This window comes from Centruroides sculpturatus, unplaced genomic scaffold (assembly GCF_000671375.1).
Source record: "Centruroides sculpturatus isolate CEXI.00-Female unplaced genomic scaffold, Cexi_2.0 scaffold103, whole genome shotgun sequence".
Lineage (NCBI taxonomy): Eukaryota > Metazoa > Arthropoda > Arachnida > Scorpiones > Buthidae > Centruroides > Centruroides sculpturatus.
Genome location: NW_019384303.1, coordinates 125,764 through 144,647, shown reverse-complemented (window position 1 = coordinate 144,647; position 18,884 = coordinate 125,764). Strand labels below are relative to the sequence as shown.

Genomic DNA, 18,884 nt, shown 5'->3' with positions numbered 1-18,884 from the left:
TCTTCTTCTTCATTGTGTACACTTTCTGCCATCCTATAGTGCTTTGAAATTGTAACCAGGGTTTTAGTCTTCATAATATAATTTTCCATAGCTTCAAAGAGTGATTTATCTTTAACTAATTCACTATCTTTTGGAGGCCAGTTATACCCTGCTTTCAGACAGCTATGAAGGAATTTTTCTCTTTCTACCATATATTTTGAGCAGTCGTACAAGAAATGGTAAACATTATCTTCTTGTTGTTTATCAATATCACAGTTTTTATTGTCTGTTTTATGAAATCTATAGAGGTAACTTTTAAAATTCCCATGAGCTGTTAAGCACTGTGTGATTCCAAAAGAAGTTCTGAAATGTTTGTTGGCTTTCCTTTCTAGTATTGAGGGAAAGAAACCATAACAATGTCTTCCCGTATTGGAGGAAGTCCATTCCCTCTGCCATAGGTCGTTAGTTATATTCCTTATAGTATTTTGCAGTCCTTTAATAGGTATTTTTTGATAAATAACATTTGAGTCGTGATTAGTGGCTCTTTTTGCCAATTTGTCTGCTTTTTCATTGTATTCAAAACCTCTATGTCCTGGTATCCATTGAAAAGTAAGCTTATGTTTTTTATGAATAATTTCCGATAAATTGATTAAATCGTTAGATAGTTTATCTTTTTTAAGTTTATTTTTAATGATTTGCAGTGTTGCTCTGCTATCTGTGAAGATTTTTATTTGGTCATCCTTATATTTCTTGTTTTCGTTTATGAATTTAAGCGCTTTGTATATGGCAAACATCTCTGACTGCATAGTAGTGCAGTATTCTGCCATTTTGATTGATGCCTGATAGCTAGTTTTATCATTTTTATCTAAAATTATTATGCCACATCCAACTCCTTCTTCAGTACGCGAGCCATCAGTATAAATTTTTATGTGGTCTTTTTTCCTGTGGTTCTCCTGATGTTCTATTTCTACCATATATGTATCTGTTTCTGCAGGGTCCATAATAGTTGTTGTTTTGTCTATTTCTTCAGTACCATTTTCTTTGATTTTTTCAATTAACTGTATGTTGTTAGGGAGAAAACCATTCTTGATGTCAGTTTCTATGTCTTTGTTTGATTTAGTATTTAAATATTTTTCTTTCAGATTGTTTTCCCACATAATGTCTGTCGCAACCCAATGTATAGGTTTTAGATTTGCTAGCACGAGCAATGCGTCCGTGGGCGCCGTTCTGTACGATTTGCAAATTCTTATAGCTGCTCCTCTCTGAACAGATAAAAGTTTCCTCCTATTGTGCACCTTTCCAACCGCTTCACCCCAGACTTGAACCCCATATAAGATTGCCGGTTCTATAGCACTTTTATATATCATTTTTGTATTTTTTTCGTTCATCCCCCATGTGTTGCGGCTTAAATGATGAATAAGGTTCACTCTCTCCATGACTTTCTTATATGCTTCGAGAATGTGAGTTTTCCAATTTAAGCTTCTGTCGAAAACAATACCAAGGTATTTCATTTGCTGTACATTTTTAATGCTCTTTCTATTTATTTTTATTCCAACTGCTTTTTTTAAATGATCTCTTTTATTTCTTCTCACTCATAGGCTGATTGCCAACGACTGACGCTTCCTGCAGGCGGGAAAAAATTCAGGGCTGTGCATGACTATCCCCTCCACAACTCCACTGAGGGAGGCCTCTCGCGCATCATTGGTTTACGCGGGAAAAAAAAAAAAAAAGGTCCGATACTTTTTGAACAGACCTCGTATTTATGCATTCTGAATGCATCAGTTGCTACTATAGCTGCTAAACAGTAGTCCTCAACATCATTATTTGCTTATTTTATACAGATAACTTTTTCTTAATTTTAATTTTTTTTTTTGTAAAAGTTAATAAGTAAATTTATGAGAAAAAATTACTTGCATTAAATTCTTTAATTGTTTTAACTGTTAATCTTATGTGTTAGATTTTGATCAGAATTCTATTTAGACAGCTTTATTTTTTTTAATGTGTCATTATATTTTTCAATTAAAATTGCTGATAAAATAGGTCAGCAATTACATTAAAAGTACTTGAGAGAAACTAAATTCATCTTCACATCTTCATCATGTCCAATTATTAGTGATTCTGATGATTGGACATTGACAACCATTTTTTTTTAATTAAAAGTATTGATATGTTTCCATTTTATTAAAAATGTGAATATTTATTAACTTAACTCTGAGTTTTTTTTCTTGATTTTAAAGAAAGAATTACAATATTGAAAGTTATTGCAATGTTAACTTAATATTGTAAAGGAATTGATGCTTTGTTTTATGTAAAATAGCCAAATGTATAAATAAAAACAAAACTTGTTAAATCTATTATAAACAGTTAAATGAATCTTGTGATCTCTTGAGAAAGGTCACATACTTTAATAAATTTATCTTATAAGCATTAAAATAATAAAGTATCAATATAATTATCGAAAAGTTAATTCTTTATAAGTTCAATAATTCAGTGTGAATCATATTTAATTTCTAGAATATTAAAGTTAGATTGACAGTATTAAATTTGCTGTAAAATCTAATATTTTGAACAACATATTTGAGAATTGTAATTAAAAAGATAATAAACAACCACTCAAAACTGGTTATACTTAATAAAGGCAAAATAAACTAATATCCAGCACAAAACATTAGCTGTCTTACATTTTTGTGCTAGGTATTGGTTTATTTTGCCTTTTAAAAAGATAATTTTCATCAAAATTACACAAATAATATATATACATATATACTTTGAAATCATATTTCTTCTTTATACAGATACAAAGATTAGAAGCTAAAGTGATACTTCATCTTGCAGAATATGGCGAAATTTGTAAACAAGCAAAGGTATTTCTGATTTATTTCTTAAATAATTACATACTGTAACTGTGTAGATAACCTGTGTAGATAAGTTATCTGTGTTTGAAAGGGCAGGTTACATGCCGATTTTAAATTACAATTATCATATAAACTTATGAAACAGCTTTTCCTTTGTTTAAATCACTAAGTATGTCTTTAAAAAACATGAAGAATTCTTTTGCAACCAAAGTTTTTTCAAAAACTAAAAAAGACATATATATATACCTCATCCTTAGTTCTCCCCTGTTCATTTTTTTATGTTCAATCTAAACTTTAATTGATATTAGATTTTTTTATTTGAATTTGTATCTTAAAAGCTGATAAATAATTATATAGGTTTAAAACAATAGCTCTAGCTTGATTGGTCAATGTTTCAATTTGTTTACATGTAACAGCATTGATTTCCATTAGTTTCTAACAAACTTGAAACTAAACATTATAATTTTCATTTACAGTATTTGCTTCATTTTTAAACTCTATAGTGTAGAAATTCATTTTATATAAAATTTAAAATATCATTTGATAAACGTCATTTTAATTAATATAAGTTTTGAGTTAGAAAACAATATGGTGGTAGAATAAATTTTCTAAATAGTAAATAGATGAACAAAGCAGAACTTCGGCATTTCTGGTAGATGGCCTGAGTATTACAGTTCAAGTCTTTACTTTATAAGGAAATACCTCTTTTGTTGAATGAGTTATGGAGTGACATTTTTTTATTGTATTGCTTCATTTCTAATTTATTTATCAAATAATAATAATAAAATATATAATAATAATTTTTAAAACAAACAAAAAAAAGTTATGTAAAAAATAATTTTAATATTTTAATTTTATGCTTAATTCATACAAAGAGCAAATTACTAGTAGAAAGGAGAATGAATATCACATTGGCAGTGACATCCTTTCTGGTGGCTTTTTCTGTTTACTAATTATGGTTTGTATTTTAACATGTTGAACTTTTCTGCTAGTGAAAATCTTTTGACACTAATCAGAACAATGAATTTCTAAAGATAAGAATGTGAGATATTTAAACAACAGCAGAGACAAAGAATTACTTATATCCTTATAATTACAATAATTAATTTTGAAATTTTCTTTTTGATAAATAAATAGATGGAGCAATCATAAAGAGTAATTTGCTCTATCAATCATCATCATCATTTAATTGCACATGTGATCATTTTTCTATAAACATGCTTCTAAACAAATGATTCTACCAGATTTCAATTGGTCTGTATGGCTGATTAATTATAAATTTAACACAAGATGCTATGTTTTGCATGATCACTCATTTTGCTATTCTTGTTTTATGAAATGGCATTGAAAATTAAGTTCACTATGCAAAAATGTATTTTTTTTTTCAATCTATTTTAGCTTTTGCTAGCAAATGGCCATCTAAGTTAAGTTCAGAGTTTTCTACTGTGAATGAGAATTGAGCAATCAACTTTAAAATTTATGTCATTTGATATTATCCACATTAAAATTATTTTCTGTTTGTTTTTTGTTTACGTTAGCATTTGTTGATATTATTTGATAAATAAACAAAGTGACACAATAAAATAAATTTTTCATTTGCATTTTCAACATATGAAGTTTAGGATGTTCCTTATTATTCCATTTTTCCCACTTATTTCATGATTATATTTACTATGAAGTTAAATATAAAAACAATGTTTTAATGTTTGAGGTGATATCTTTTAAACTACATACCAGGTATCATATTTCCAATGGCTGTTACAGAGTGACTAAGACAAAACCTTTCACACTTTGTTTCTAGCAGTTTAATCACTAAGTACAAATGTTTTCGGCCATTTTGAATAGCCTTCACTTAGTGATTAAACTGCTAGAAACAAAGTGTGAAAGGTTTTGTCTTAGTCATTTTAAGTAGTTCTAGCTTCAAATGCATAGAAGCTGTTAGAGATGCATATGTATACAGTGACAGATTATGCATTGGTTTTATTTCCATTCTAGTGATTTATTGTGGGATATATACCACTACAGGTTATCTGCACAAAGTTATGATGGTAAAAAATATTATTTTGTATATTTAATTAATTAACTATTTTGAAAAATTGTTTTTAAAATGTTGATTACATGAGTGATTGTCACAAAAATTTCAATCATGGTATATTTAATCTTCTCTTCATTTATTTGTTTAAAAATGTAAAATTTTTCATTTTCAGAATAATAAATTAATTTGAATTTTCCTGCAAGAGAAAGTATTATAAGTAAACCTCTTATCATAGATCTGATGATAATTTTCTTGTTGTTCTGTTTCTAAGTACTCTGGAAATTGCCCATTTTTATCATTTTTGGGTAAACAAATGATACCTCTAGATTTTAATTTGGTTATGATATGAGTAATTAATTGTGTTAAATTTATAATTATTCTTTATAAGATTTGGCTTTTTGTTCAAATTAATATATTTATAATTAATTAGCTACATTATAGCTTGATTAAAATCTGACAGCGTTATTCGTTTATTACTATATGTTGGGCTTGGTTTATATGTAATTAAAGTTATCCTTAATTGGTCTTTGTATGTTAAAACAAGTAAGTTTTAACATACAAAGACCAATTAAGGAGAAAAATAAAAGGTTTAATTTTATTACTATAATTCAGAAGTTTCAATTCATGTTCATTCATAATCATAAAAAATTATAATTATTATAACAATATACATACAATTTTCAGATTAATTTCTGTATTTACTGTATTACTTTATTGTTATCTTAAAAACTTAATGGTGAGATATATTGAATTGAAAATCCTTAAATTCTTTATTATTTTAAATATTATATCTTTATTAATTTGATTTAGATAGCTTATTGTGTACAGTACAGTATAATCATTTTAAAATTAATAATTAAAGAAATACCCCTGTGATAAAAAAGTATTGGGAATGATTCAATACAACTTAAGATTTGAACTTATCAAAATTTATTTTCTCCCCTTCAAAATAATTCCCTCTCACTGCAATGCACTTATGCCAATGTTTTTTCCAATCCTAAAAACATACTTTAAAGTTGTTTTTCTGAAACCTCGTCAGGACTCTCAGCAAATTTTGTTTTATGGCATTAAGCAAATCAGAATGCAGAAATTTTAGTTGAGGAAACAGAAAAAATTCCCAAACGAGCATTATGAACAGATTCATTATTGTTGTGCAAAATCCATGAGATTTCTTGCACATATCAGGTCATTTTCTATGAATTGCTTCACACAAATGATGCAAAAAAATGCTCAAATAACATTCTTTGTTGACAGTTTGGCCAGTCAGAAGGAATTTGTGATGTACAACAATCAAGGAAAAAAGTCAACACGACCTGACTTTGATATGGTCTTTTTGATCTTGCTTTACCTTTTGAACACTGTTCACTTGATTGTTGAGCTGTGTTGGTGTCAAAAGCATTTCCTCAGACATTCAAACACATTGTTGTTTTTGTTGAATTAAGAAGTGATGCACTGCAAGCCCAAATGATTTTTTAAAATTGCTTGAAAAGATTCAAATGATACTGGAACATGTCAATAATGTCCCTAATTATTAAACAACAATCATTGAGCACCAAATATGATTTGAGTGATATGTTGTTCATCAGTTGAAGTAGATGGTCTACCAGAGCGTGATTTATCTTTGACATATTCTCTGCCTTTCTTGAACATCTTGTACTACTCAAACGCTTGTTTTTGATAGATTATCATCACCAAAAGCTTTTTGCATCATTTTAAATGTTTTTGTAACTGTAATTCCATTTGAGAAAAGAACATTTAATGCAGGTTCATTACTCAATTACACTTGACATTTTGAAAAATTGCCAATGCAAAAATTCATTACACACAAAATAAGCATTAATTTGCAAATGAAAACAGATGATGACATGTGAATTGCTGCTAGATGTTGATGAAAGTCATATTAAATGACAAAAAAATGACAACACTCTTTTGCATGTGCACAGTTTAAGTGAACCATTATAGGATGTTGATGTTTGACATGCAGTAAATTTAAAGGTCAATGAGGTGAGCATTTTTTAAGAAGGCCAGAAACAAAAATTGGTATCTATGTAATAGACTATCATCTCATTGTGTATAGGTTGATCATAATTGAAAAATTATGATTGTGGAAAAATTTATGAAAAAAAATTTAAGTTTCAAAACACACTACTATGAGTCAGTGTTTATAAGATGAGTAAAATCAAGATGTATTTGCATTTTGATGAAGATTGCTCTATGGGTTATTAGTATGTGTAAACAGGCATTTATATATTCTGGCTTAAATTTTTGGACTTGAGAAAACAAATTCAAGGCAACTGGACATGAGAAACACTATTTATTAAATGAGCTTTATGTTAAACCTTGGACAGTCTATGGAAATTCCTCAATGTGGCCTCCATTATTGTCTATTAGAATGTGCAAATGGTGAAAAGTACATTCAGTTGCAGAATACAACTGATCTGTGATTTTATTCACATGCAATTTTATTGTCTTTTAAAATAGTCAAGTTAGAAACCTTGTCTTGATACATGACACTTTTGAGATGTTTCCACAACCAAAAAATCTTAGAGGTTAATATCAAGGAAATGAGATGTTGAACATTACCACATTGACTCCTGGTGGTGAGTTGTGAAAGTAATTATTTTCAAAAGTTCACTTTTGCATGTCCTGGATAGTAAACCAGTAATATCTCAGTTTTTGTTGACTTTGGTTTTCATTAATTTTTTTTTTGGTGAAAAATTTGTCTGTTTTCATCGGTTGCCTCAGATTTCATCAGCTTGCTCTTGTGACCTTACTGCTAATTTTGCAAAAACATAGGCAGACCCATGCATTTTCCTGCTCAGTGTGGCGCTGTGAGCTACCCTGTGTGTCTAGCTATTGCTTTCCTTTTCATTTAGCACCATCATAGAACTAAAGAAAGTTTCCAGAGCCAGCAGCCCTTCAAATGCCATTGTTAAATGTCATTTATTGTTTACATTAGTCTTTTATATTCATTTTATATTAATTTCTTATTGTTTTTAGTATCAAAGACTATAATCAAACATCTTTACTATACCTGATATGATTAAAGCTATCCATCTACCAAAGCCTAATATTATCGGGCAAGAAACGGCTATAATACTAATAATTTAATAGACAATTTGGCATTAGAGTTAGGCGTTAGGCTCCATCTCTTGGCGTTAGGTGCCATCTATTATAGCCGTTTCTTGCCCGATAATATTCGGCTTTGGTAGATGGATATCAAAGACTATATTTATTCTCTATAAAATGTGTTTTTGGTATGTATTTTGGAGTGTCTAGAATGAGTTAATTGGATTTACATTGATTATATGAATCAATGTAAATCAATGGAAATAATTGCCTCAGTTTTCGTTACTTTCAGATTTTGCCAATTGTTTTTGGGCAGATTATTGACGAAAACCAAGTTTTTCACTCTATTATGGAGTTTGGTCCATGACCAGTAAAAATCTTTCTAGACATTTCTGAATAGGGGTATTTTAATTATGATCTCCCTGTACATTAAATGAAACTTTATTGATATTTTTCTGCATATTTACAATGTTTCAAGTGGAAACTGCAAACTTCTTCACACACAATACAATAACAAACCTTGATTTGTCATGCTCACACAAATAGTGCTTGTTGTTCACTGATAGTATCAAAAACTGAAATGATACGGATGAACAGTTCTTTCTTTGTTGCCACTAGTGTTTCATACACCATACACTTTACATAACCTCAGAAGAAGAATTAGGAGATGGTGCATTCAAATTTTCTGTGGTTTGTAGCTCTGACAATTTTTGTTTCCACCCTTAGATTGCTTTATAAAAAATGCTTGTTTCATCAACCTTTACCACTCCTTAAATTCATAAAATGTCTAACATATTTTAACAACAATCATTACTATAGTAATCAACAAGACAAAGTATGTCTTGTTGATTATTATAGTAATGATTATAATAGTCAACAAGACAAAGTATGTCTTGTTTATTATTATAGTAATGATTGTTTCATTTTTCAGCATTGGTTTAAAAAATGTAAGGATGATGATTTCATTCTTGAAGATAATCCTTGCTCTGGACAATCTTCTGGCTTAGAAAATACTGAAGTTGCTGTAGTAGTAGAAGCTGACCCAAAACTATCTAGATAAGAAACTGAAGAAAAACTTGGAGTATCCCATTTAACAGCAGTTAGGCATTTGCACCAACTAATAAAGATAAACAAGTATGGCATATGGTTTCACATGATGGATAATCAATCCAAATGATTTTACTGAGTAAAATCATTTGGATTGATTATCCATCTGTGTTTCAATTCTTAATAAGCAACAACAAACCCCATTTATGGATAAAATAGTAACTGGAGATAAGAAGTGGATATTACATGCCAATGTCATCCATAAAACAATGGTTAGATCCAAAGGCTACTCCAGCTCTAGAATAAAGGCATGGTCTTCTTTCTTGAGAAGTATTGTTATATGTGTGGTGAAATATGAGGAAAATACTGATCACATTTTGAGTTGTTGAATTCAAATAAAACAGTAAGTGCTAATTTATATTGTTAGCAGTTGGAAAACTATAAAAACTTTAAGAATAATGTCCATATTTAGCAAACAGGAAGGAATAATGCCTTTCCCATTTATATTGTTACACAAAAATGCTCATTCTCATGTTTCAATAACCATCCAACAAAAATTGAGAGCTTAATTAGAAAGTCTCTCTCATCCCCCATTAAAGCCTTGATCTGACACACACATCACCATTTCTTCAAAACAGTTTTAATGGAAAAAGTTTTAAGTCAAAAGTAGCTATCCAGAAGCATACACAAACATTTTTTTGAATCAAAAGCTGATAATTTTTATGAGAAAGACATCAAAGACTTTTAGATCAATGGAAATATATCTTAGCTAATGAAGGATATTGTATATTTGATTATATAANGAAAATTATTTTTTTGAAAACAGTCAAAAATATTACAGTATCTCTTTTATATTATGATAAAATCAATATTGCCCTTATTTTCTGTTAAGATTTGATATAAATCTTTCAGAAAGAATTTATAAAAAATGTTTTCACTTTTCAGCTCTGCTACCATGTTTAAACAGTTTTAGAATACCATGTTTCATAGTTGGCTGTTCTAGCACTGTGATAAAGCTAGCCTAGCCTTAGACGTGGCATGCTAAAAGGAAAGACAGCTTAAATTTCCCGGCTTCTGCTACTTTCAGAGAGGAGCATTGCTTTAGAATAGGTTCCTTCCCTTTTTTTTTTTTATGACTGATTCAAGCTTTCTTTAGCATTAGATGGCCAGGTTTTATATGCTCCTTTTATAGAACCTAAGAGACGAGAAACTTTGTACAAACTTTTAAAATATTTTCTTTATCTATTTTTATTCACCTGATTAAAAAGAAAAGAGGAAAATCCCGAAAGATAAGATGCTTTTGGAAGTAAAAACTTGTATTAAAAATCAGACATGCTCTGCTTCTTCCAATAATAGTTATAGTTATGTTTGTCAGAGGTCATGTGATCTTGTGACTGAGTTTAAATTATTTATAAAAAGTTTAAAAAAGAGTTATTGTTACATCATTTCTCTATTAGTTTTATACAACAGTAAATCATCAAATTCATTACAGTATTAAATAGATATTTTAATATCTCCTATTTGATTTGAAAACTATAAAGCTGATCACATAAGTCACTTTTTGTATAATGAAAAATAGAAAGATTAAATTCCTCCATTAATTTAATAACTAAGTATGCCACCTAAAAGCAATTAAAGAATCATTGATAACCATGCTAAAATTAATAAAGTTCCTCCATATGGTGCAAACCGTCTAACATGTGTACTATCTGTTAATGCATAAATATAGCAGCTTCCACAAAAAATGCTCATTCCAGCAGTAAGCAAGGTTCCAACCTATTAAAAATAAAAATTATAAATTGTTCAGTCAGTGTTTTTTAATCTTTTCCTAATACTAGCATTCCAACTTTGTCCTTTGTTTTCTTGTGGCACTCTGTTTCTTTACCAATATAGAATTATTGCACTTTTTGTATTTTTACACTTCTCAGCATTATGTTTCATAGCACTCTTGAAATGTCATTGCACTGTCCTGGTTGCAAACCACCATGTTAAGTAAATATAGTCATTGATGATTTTAATTGGTGTGTTTGCTAATTTACAAGAAAATTAAAATCATCATAGATTTTGATTTTCAGTGGTAAAAATGTCATAAATGAATGTTGTTGTGTGTCAAAAATTGTATATTCTGAAAGTTTTAGATCAAAAGATCATTATAGACAAAATTTTGATTAAAGTATTGTACAAAAAATGATAGCTCCAATTCAATATTTCTCAAATGCTTGAATACAGGAGTTTTAATAGCTCACAAAACTAAAAAATTAATCATTAATAAAATGTAAACACTGTTGTCAGAGAACATTTAAAAAATTTTTGACATAATAATTTACCTATGTAGTTTTTAATATTATAAAGTTAAAGAATTATATTTGTTCATTTTAAAATTGGTATAGTTAATAGTAAGTAATTATTTTATTATGATAAATTCAATTTGAATTTGAGAATTTATTTCTGCATGTACATATTTTTAGTTTTTATACATATTCTTATATTATCCTATTACACCAAAGTATATACACATTTTAAACATTTTATAATCAGTTTTAATAATAATTATATACTATTAACTTACTTTGTTGTAACCTCCTTGTAATGGGTATATCCCATAATATGCAAATAAAGGAATTTGAATTGAATTGAAAATATTTTATAATCAGATTTTTATGTAAAAGTGATTGTGATTTTTAGAAAGCAATCATTGATTTTATTTGAAATTTTGATCCTGTATATAGCACAGAATCAAAACTTCAAATAACAGTAACAATTTGTCTGCATTTGATCTAATTTATTTAGTTAGAGTTTTTACTTTTTAACATTCATTTGTTTGAAGGATGGTTGTTTGGAATTTGACTAAGAAATTTCAGCTTTTAACTTTTTAAAACTAATTATCTATCCTAAAAGAGAAACTTTTCATCTTTTAAGAATATTTCAATTATTACTCTTTTCTGTTGGAGTCAGTTTATCTGTCTAATTTTTGAAGAAATTCAATTGCTTTAATTTTAATGTTTTCTGTGAAATGAGTTTATTATAGCAACAATTTAATTTTTTCTATTAATTTGTCATTTAGTTGCTTACATAAAAATTATTTCTTTTTTACTAAGTCTTTTTGCTTTTATTTATTATTAAGAATTATTACTACTTTTATAAAATAGTATTGACTATCAAATCCACCTAGCAAACAAAGCAATAATTACATATACGTCATACTAACCTTGTATAGCTTTGCAGTTACTACTAAAAAATGTAACACAAACATTTTCGACCCACTTCCAGGGTCTTCCTTAGGTGTTTTATAAGTTGAAAAACTTATAAAACACCTGAGAAAATAAGTTGAAAAATTGGAATCGCACCAGAAATGGTGTGATTCCAATTTTTAACTGTTCAGATCTCCAATGCTTCTATCTTCAGAATAGAAGTGGGTCAAAAACATTTGTGTTACATTTTTTAGTAGTAACTGCAAAACTATACAAGGTTAGTACAACGTATATAGTATTGACTATCTTTGTTTCATTGAAATGTAATTATGAAATAGTTTGCTTATTCTGCTGATTGTGACTGATATAATATTCAATATATCTTGTATGTAATGTAAACAATCATTTAAAAAATTTATGTAAAAGAGTAAATTAAAGTAGTTGTACACAATGATGAATTAAAATAAACATTATTTGATTGTCTAAGATAAATCCTGTGATCTTGATTATGGATCACACTGACAGATTATTAGACACTGGATTACCAAAAATGTCAAATGAGTAGAAATATGTATGGTGCATGTAACTCTGATAAATAAATATACAAGCAGAAAGAATAAACAAACAAAATCTATGACTGTAATAAAGTACTTATATACATTTATTTTTATGTACATATATGCAAATTCTTCATATGTCATCATCTCAAAATAACTGTCAGGCATTTTTTGTTCTTTTTACTGAAAATGATTCCATTACAGCTTTTTCTTGCAGCCTTTTCAGTGTGAAAATATCTTCCATTTTCACATTACTCTCTTCTGCCCATTTGAGACAAGTATTGAAGGCACTAAGAATTTCTTTACAATGTTCTAAGTGTACATTCCTCATTGTGTCTGTCATATTCTCATCTTGAGTATTGTCATCTTCTTTCATATTATTGATTGTCTCTTCATCAATTGTGATCTGTAGATTTTCTTCATCACTTCCAGCAAGCCAGTTGTTAACTTCATTTACACTTGTTGTCTCTGATGAAATATTCACTCTTTCACACAATTCAGCTATTGCTTCCTGGAGGTCAGAATTTAAAACAGTATTGTCTCTTTCTGCTGATTCTGTGATTTTACTTCTGCTAGAAATTAATGGGTGTGATGGCCACAATCTTTTCCAAGATGAAATGATTGTATCAGGAGATACATTTTGCCATGCATAAGCTATATTGAAAACTACATTTTTCAGGTTCATTTCTTTCAGAAATTTAATGATGTTATCATTTTGACTAATCACATTAAACAGAAGGTTTCTTTTGTAGTGATATTTCACTAACTGGATCACATTTTGGTCCATTGGTTGTAATATTGAATTGCAGTTTGATGGCAAAAACATAACTTGCACAAAATCATCTCTTGATTGTAAGTTGTCTTCATTTGAATGGCCAGGAACATTATCCAGAATTAGTAGGGCTTTCTGTGGCAAATTTTGTTTTTTGAGAAATTTCTTTACTGAAGACACAAAATTTTCATGAAACCATTCAGTAAATACTTCTTGTGTTATACATCCACAATTCTGAAATTTGTAAATGACTGGAAGGTTTGCATTTTTGAAGGCTCTCGGAATTTTTGCTTTTCCAATAACCAACAATTCGAGTTTGTGCGCGCCACTAGCATTGGAACAACACATGAACGTAATTTGATCTTCCGACATCTTATTTCGCAGCACATCCTCTCCAGCCTGACAAACCAAAGTATTTTGCGAGAAAAGCCTCCAGAATAAATCACTCTCACTGATACTGTACACCTGATCCGGCACAAGACCCAGCTCATCAATTTTGTCTTGAAATTTTTTAACGAATGGAGGAACGGCCGCGTAATCGCAAGATGATAATTTATCGCCAGTGACGCTCAAAAAATGGATCCCGTGTCGCTTCTTAAAGTTAGTTAACCAGCCTTCACTCGCTCTAAAGTCGTCTTTGTTCGTTATTTGTTTGTAGAAGTACTTTGCCTTCTTACGAATGATTTCCCCAGAAATAGGAGCATGCTTATTACGCTGTTGTAAAAACCAGGCGTACAGAGCTTCTTCAACTTCAGGGTAGTCACCAGATTTCAGAGTCTGTCTATCACCGGAACCAAAGTTGCTGCTGTTAACATAACACTCAATCTTATCCCTATTTTTCTTTATGTCATGTATCGTAGCACGTCCAACATCGTAATATTTCGCCAAATCGGTAAGTTTCTCGCCCTTATCTATTTTCTTGATTATTTCCGCTTTAACACGCAGAGTCAAAGTTTTGTGTTTACGTTTCCCGGAATTTAACATTTTGTTCGAAACGTCTTCTATAAATCAACGATAACTTCCGCCATCGACAGGAAATCGTGCTGTCCTCCAGCGCCACCTCTGAGCGATATATTTTTTTTTACACAATTTTGTTATAAAAATTTTACAGAATATCGTCGAAATGAATCGTGATTATTATATTTCAGCTTGCAAGCAATATTTAGTAGCGACTTCGTTTACTTTTAATCTATCGTGTAGTGTACACGCAACAAAACACTCGCGTTCAATCCCGCCGTAGACAACAAGGCGACAGACACTGACGCCGGCTTAATGGGCGTGCCGGATTAGCAAACGGTCGGATTATTATTAACGCTACACCGTACTTGGGATAAACACATCGATTTTTTTCTTGTTTTTTAAAGAAATAAATTTGATATTTTTGTTTCAAATATTTCCGCCTTAGACAAGGAATAAAACTCGCCCTATCTGATGTTTAAAAAAAAATTATAACGAAGATAAAAATAGATTATTTTTTAAAGTTTTTGAGTTTTTTTCATAAATCAAATTCCTAATTCACTGTTTTATCTTGTATAAAGTTTAGAAAGAATATTAATATATTATTTTTTTCTTTTACTGATTTAAAATAAATGAATATGCGATAACATTAGGAAAAATTTATAAATGAAGCACTGATATTTTTATGCTGTAGCAAATAATTTTTGATTAAAATAACTGATTTACAATAAATTTGTTAAATATTTAACTTTTCTCTAAATTTATTTATTGTCTGATTAATATTCTTAGTTTATCATTACAATAATTATATGCTAGTTATTATTTGTGCATTGCATGTCTTGTTCTTTGGTCTTTGTTTATTTTTGGTAAAAATTCTTTTATTTCTTCTATCAAAAATTAAAATATTTAAATTTTTAAGTAATTTTTTTAAGAAATGATGTCTACATTCCAAACTCTAAACCAATTTCTTACCTGCTGTAGATAAAAATATAATCAGGCCTTTTAGACATATAATGACAAAAAAACTAAATATTTAAATTATAATATTTATGGTTTTATAAACAAATAGCCATAAATTAATTTATTAAAAATGAATATAGTTTTTTAATTAACAATTTTTGAATTGTATCTTCAAGATAGCATTAATTTAATTTTAAATCAATCATTTTTTTTTTTAAATATCTTAATTATATTTGCTCACATATGTAAATTATTTTTCTGATTTAAAAACATTCTAATTAAATTAATGTTGTTAATAATTTATATTTATTAAGTGAGAAGTTTAAAGAGGAAAAAAAATTAATAATTTCAAAGAATTAAAGAAACTGGTTACTTCATACCAGAATTATTTTTAGTTACAGCTAAATTAATCCAACAAACAGGCTTCGGTAATTATTTTCTTGTAAAATTTAATGTTTACAGCAGTTCAACCCTGAAAATTTCAAGGCTTTCGTCGAACTATAAAAATTAAAACTGTACGTCGAACATTTATAATATAAATGTTCGACGTACAGTTTTAATTTGTGTATACTGATATAATATGTACTACATACGTTAATATGTAAATATATTATTTAAACAAGTATAAAATATATATTAAATATAATAATAATTCAAAGAAATTTGACACTCGTCTGATAATGTCGTTAAAAGTGTTTTAAATTTTGCATATTCTGGTGATAGATATAAAAATTTATAAAGTGATGTAAAGACTAAAGTAAATGTCTAAAATGATGTAACGAGAATTTTTAAAATATTTTTTCTTGTCGAATTATTTACTTGTAATTTTAAAAAATTGCAACTCAGCATTGTGACGATGTCACAATGCTGGGTTTGCTAAGTATATACAGTATTATTTACTTTATTTGATTTGATTTTATATATATAATCTATAACAGAAATTGTATTATTATAGTAGAAGTTTGTTAATCCGGCATCTGCTTGTCTAGTGTCGAATTACCGAATTTTTTTTTTATACTTTTGCAAAATTTGATAAGTTATATGCGACTGAATGTTGTAGAAATTGCTGTACATTTTGTAGCAAGTCTCGCGATTGTATGATTCATGTGCATATAATAATTATTTTTCAGGCATTTACTGTATGTATACGATTTACAAAAACTGCATACAGGTATACTCTAGCTTGTTTTTAAGTGTGTTATCCTCGCATTAGGCTGTGCCTGGGGAGAAATATATCAGTCACACAAAAACTGAACACAAAACACAGCACAGGTGTTTTGTGTGTAATGTTCGTTCGGCACAATACGTAGTCCAGTTTACATAATAATACTGCCAGAGGATGTCGGATTAACGAGCTTCTTCTGTATATACAGTACTTTAAATTATGCTTTACATGTTTGAAAAGTAGCATTATAAAGTTTTATGCTTTAAATTTCAAAGTAAAGTAAGGAAATTAGACATCAAACTATTTTAAAAACTAGATAATATAATTATTAAGATTTGGAAATATAAGGTGACATACATAAATACTGTAAATTATAATTGTTTTTATTATTATTATTTGTGGCCATAAATGCATGTTATTAATACTATATATACTTAGCAAAATTTTTCAGATATGCATAAAAAATTTAATGCAATTGAAATTTGTATACGAAAATTCTGGATTTAAATTATTAAAAACATATATTTTCATATTTTCAGTTATTTTATAATTGAATATGTTCTCTTTTTTTCACTGTTTATGAATTTAAATATTAGAAAGATTAATGAGACTTTGCCTCAATATACTTATCATTTAACATTAAATTATAATGTTTATTCATATTTTTAGTTTTAAGGTTCATATTTTCATGATTTTTGGCTTAACCTTATTACAGTCACGGGTATTATACTTTATTTAATAACAATTCAAATGCTTTATTTTATTATTAAATGGAAACTAAGATTCAAGTAGGCTTGCTAATTTATAGTATGAGTTTTCATGTTTATTTTATTATAATTTAAACATCTTATATATTTTTCCCCATAAAACTCCAGAGTACTTTATTTCTAATTCTAATTTAATTTAAAAATAATTTATTTGGAATTGTTAAAAATTTTAGGCAGAAGTTGCATTGCTTAAAGCATCTAATCAGGCTACCAAGTCATATAAGGATTTAGAAACGAGAATGGATGCATTTGAACAGAAAAAATTACATGATTTGAAAGTAGGTAGTATATTTATATTTTATATTAACTAACTGGCATTAAATTGGATTTTAAACGTTTATTTTCCAGAGAATTTTTACACAGTTTGTTAATATAGAATTATTATTCCATGCCAAAGCACTAGAAATATATACCAAAGCTTACAATGATGTTAATTCAATTAACGCTGAAGCAGATCTCGAGGTAATTTTTTTTAATTTGTAATAATACAATAAGAAATTATTTGATATTTCAAATATTATTTATGCAGTGCGGTATTTTCCAATCAGTAGATCGCTATTTTTAAACAGTCTGGATTATATATAATGGATTGACTCGGATGTGTCTGACCATGTCCCTCATCACTCAGCATCATTATGGGCATGACCAACCCACAATGAGCAGTGGCGCGTTATTCTGTGCGCAAAAAGGACAATTGCCTGAGATCCCCACTAACGGGGTCCCAAACCGATCTTTTATAAGAAAATATTTCTTCCGAAGTCGACACTGTACATGAGGACCCCTAATTCAAATTCGCCTGAGCCCCACGAAGCTATAACGCACCACTGACAATGAGTATGCATAAAAGCCGTCCTGTGCTCACCGGGCAAATGAGTTTAAAAAATTGGAAAATAAAGATCTAGTGCAGATGTTTCTAAACGTTTTTGACTGCAGACCCCTTTTTGTTAATATATAAATAAATCTGATACGCCAGAATTATGTCATCTTGAACTGTCATTTATATAACCCATTGGAGTAATCAGTTTTAATGAACCTCTTTGTGCATGCACCTTTTGCTCTCGTGAAATCGAAAGAAATAGAATTTTAAGTATTTTGCATTGCTTAAATAATTATAATAATATTTCATTAGTTTCTAATTCAGTTGTTNTTTCTGATTTAAAAACATTCTAATTAAATTAATGTTGTTAATAATTTATATTTATTAAGTGAGAAGTTTAAAGAGGAAAAAAAATTAATAATTTCAAAGAATTAAAGAAACTGGTTACTTCATACCAGAATTATTTTTAGTTACAGCTAAATTAATCCAACAAACAGGCTTCGGTAATTATTTTCTTGTAAAATTTAATGTTTACAGCAGTTCAACCCTGAAAATTTCAAGGCTTTCGTCGAACTATAAAAATTAAAACTGTACGTCGAACATTTATAATATAAATGTTCGACGTACAGTTTTAATTTGTGTATACTGATATAATATCAATCATTTAAAAAATTTATATATATATATATATATATCATCAAATTATTATTATT

General features: G+C 28.5%; 2 protein-coding genes across 2 annotated transcripts in view; one reads left to right on the top strand and one right to left on the bottom strand.

Moving 5' to 3' along the window:
- Positions 1-18,422, top strand: part of LOC111617881 (protein FAM92A-like) — a 34,425-nt gene extending 16,003 nt beyond the window's left edge. Inside the window, exons 2-5 of the mRNA XM_023359231.1 lie at positions 2,775-2,843; positions 17,528-17,632; positions 17,703-17,816; positions 17,906-18,422. Coding sequence (XP_023214999.1) covers positions 2,775-2,843; positions 17,528-17,632; positions 17,703-17,816; positions 17,906-17,947 — 330 coding nt within the window. The 3' untranslated portion in view covers positions 17,948-18,422. The remainder of the gene's footprint in view (positions 1-2,774; positions 2,844-17,527; positions 17,633-17,702; positions 17,817-17,905) is intronic.
- Positions 12,507-15,133, bottom strand: LOC111617846 (jerky protein homolog-like). The gene has a single exon (XM_023359167.1). The coding sequence runs from the start codon at positions 14,487-14,489 to the stop codon at positions 12,894-12,896; it is 1,596 nt and encodes a 531-aa protein (XP_023214935.1). The 5' UTR covers positions 14,490-15,133; the 3' UTR covers positions 12,507-12,893.
- Positions 18,423-18,884: the final 462 nt, after the last annotated feature.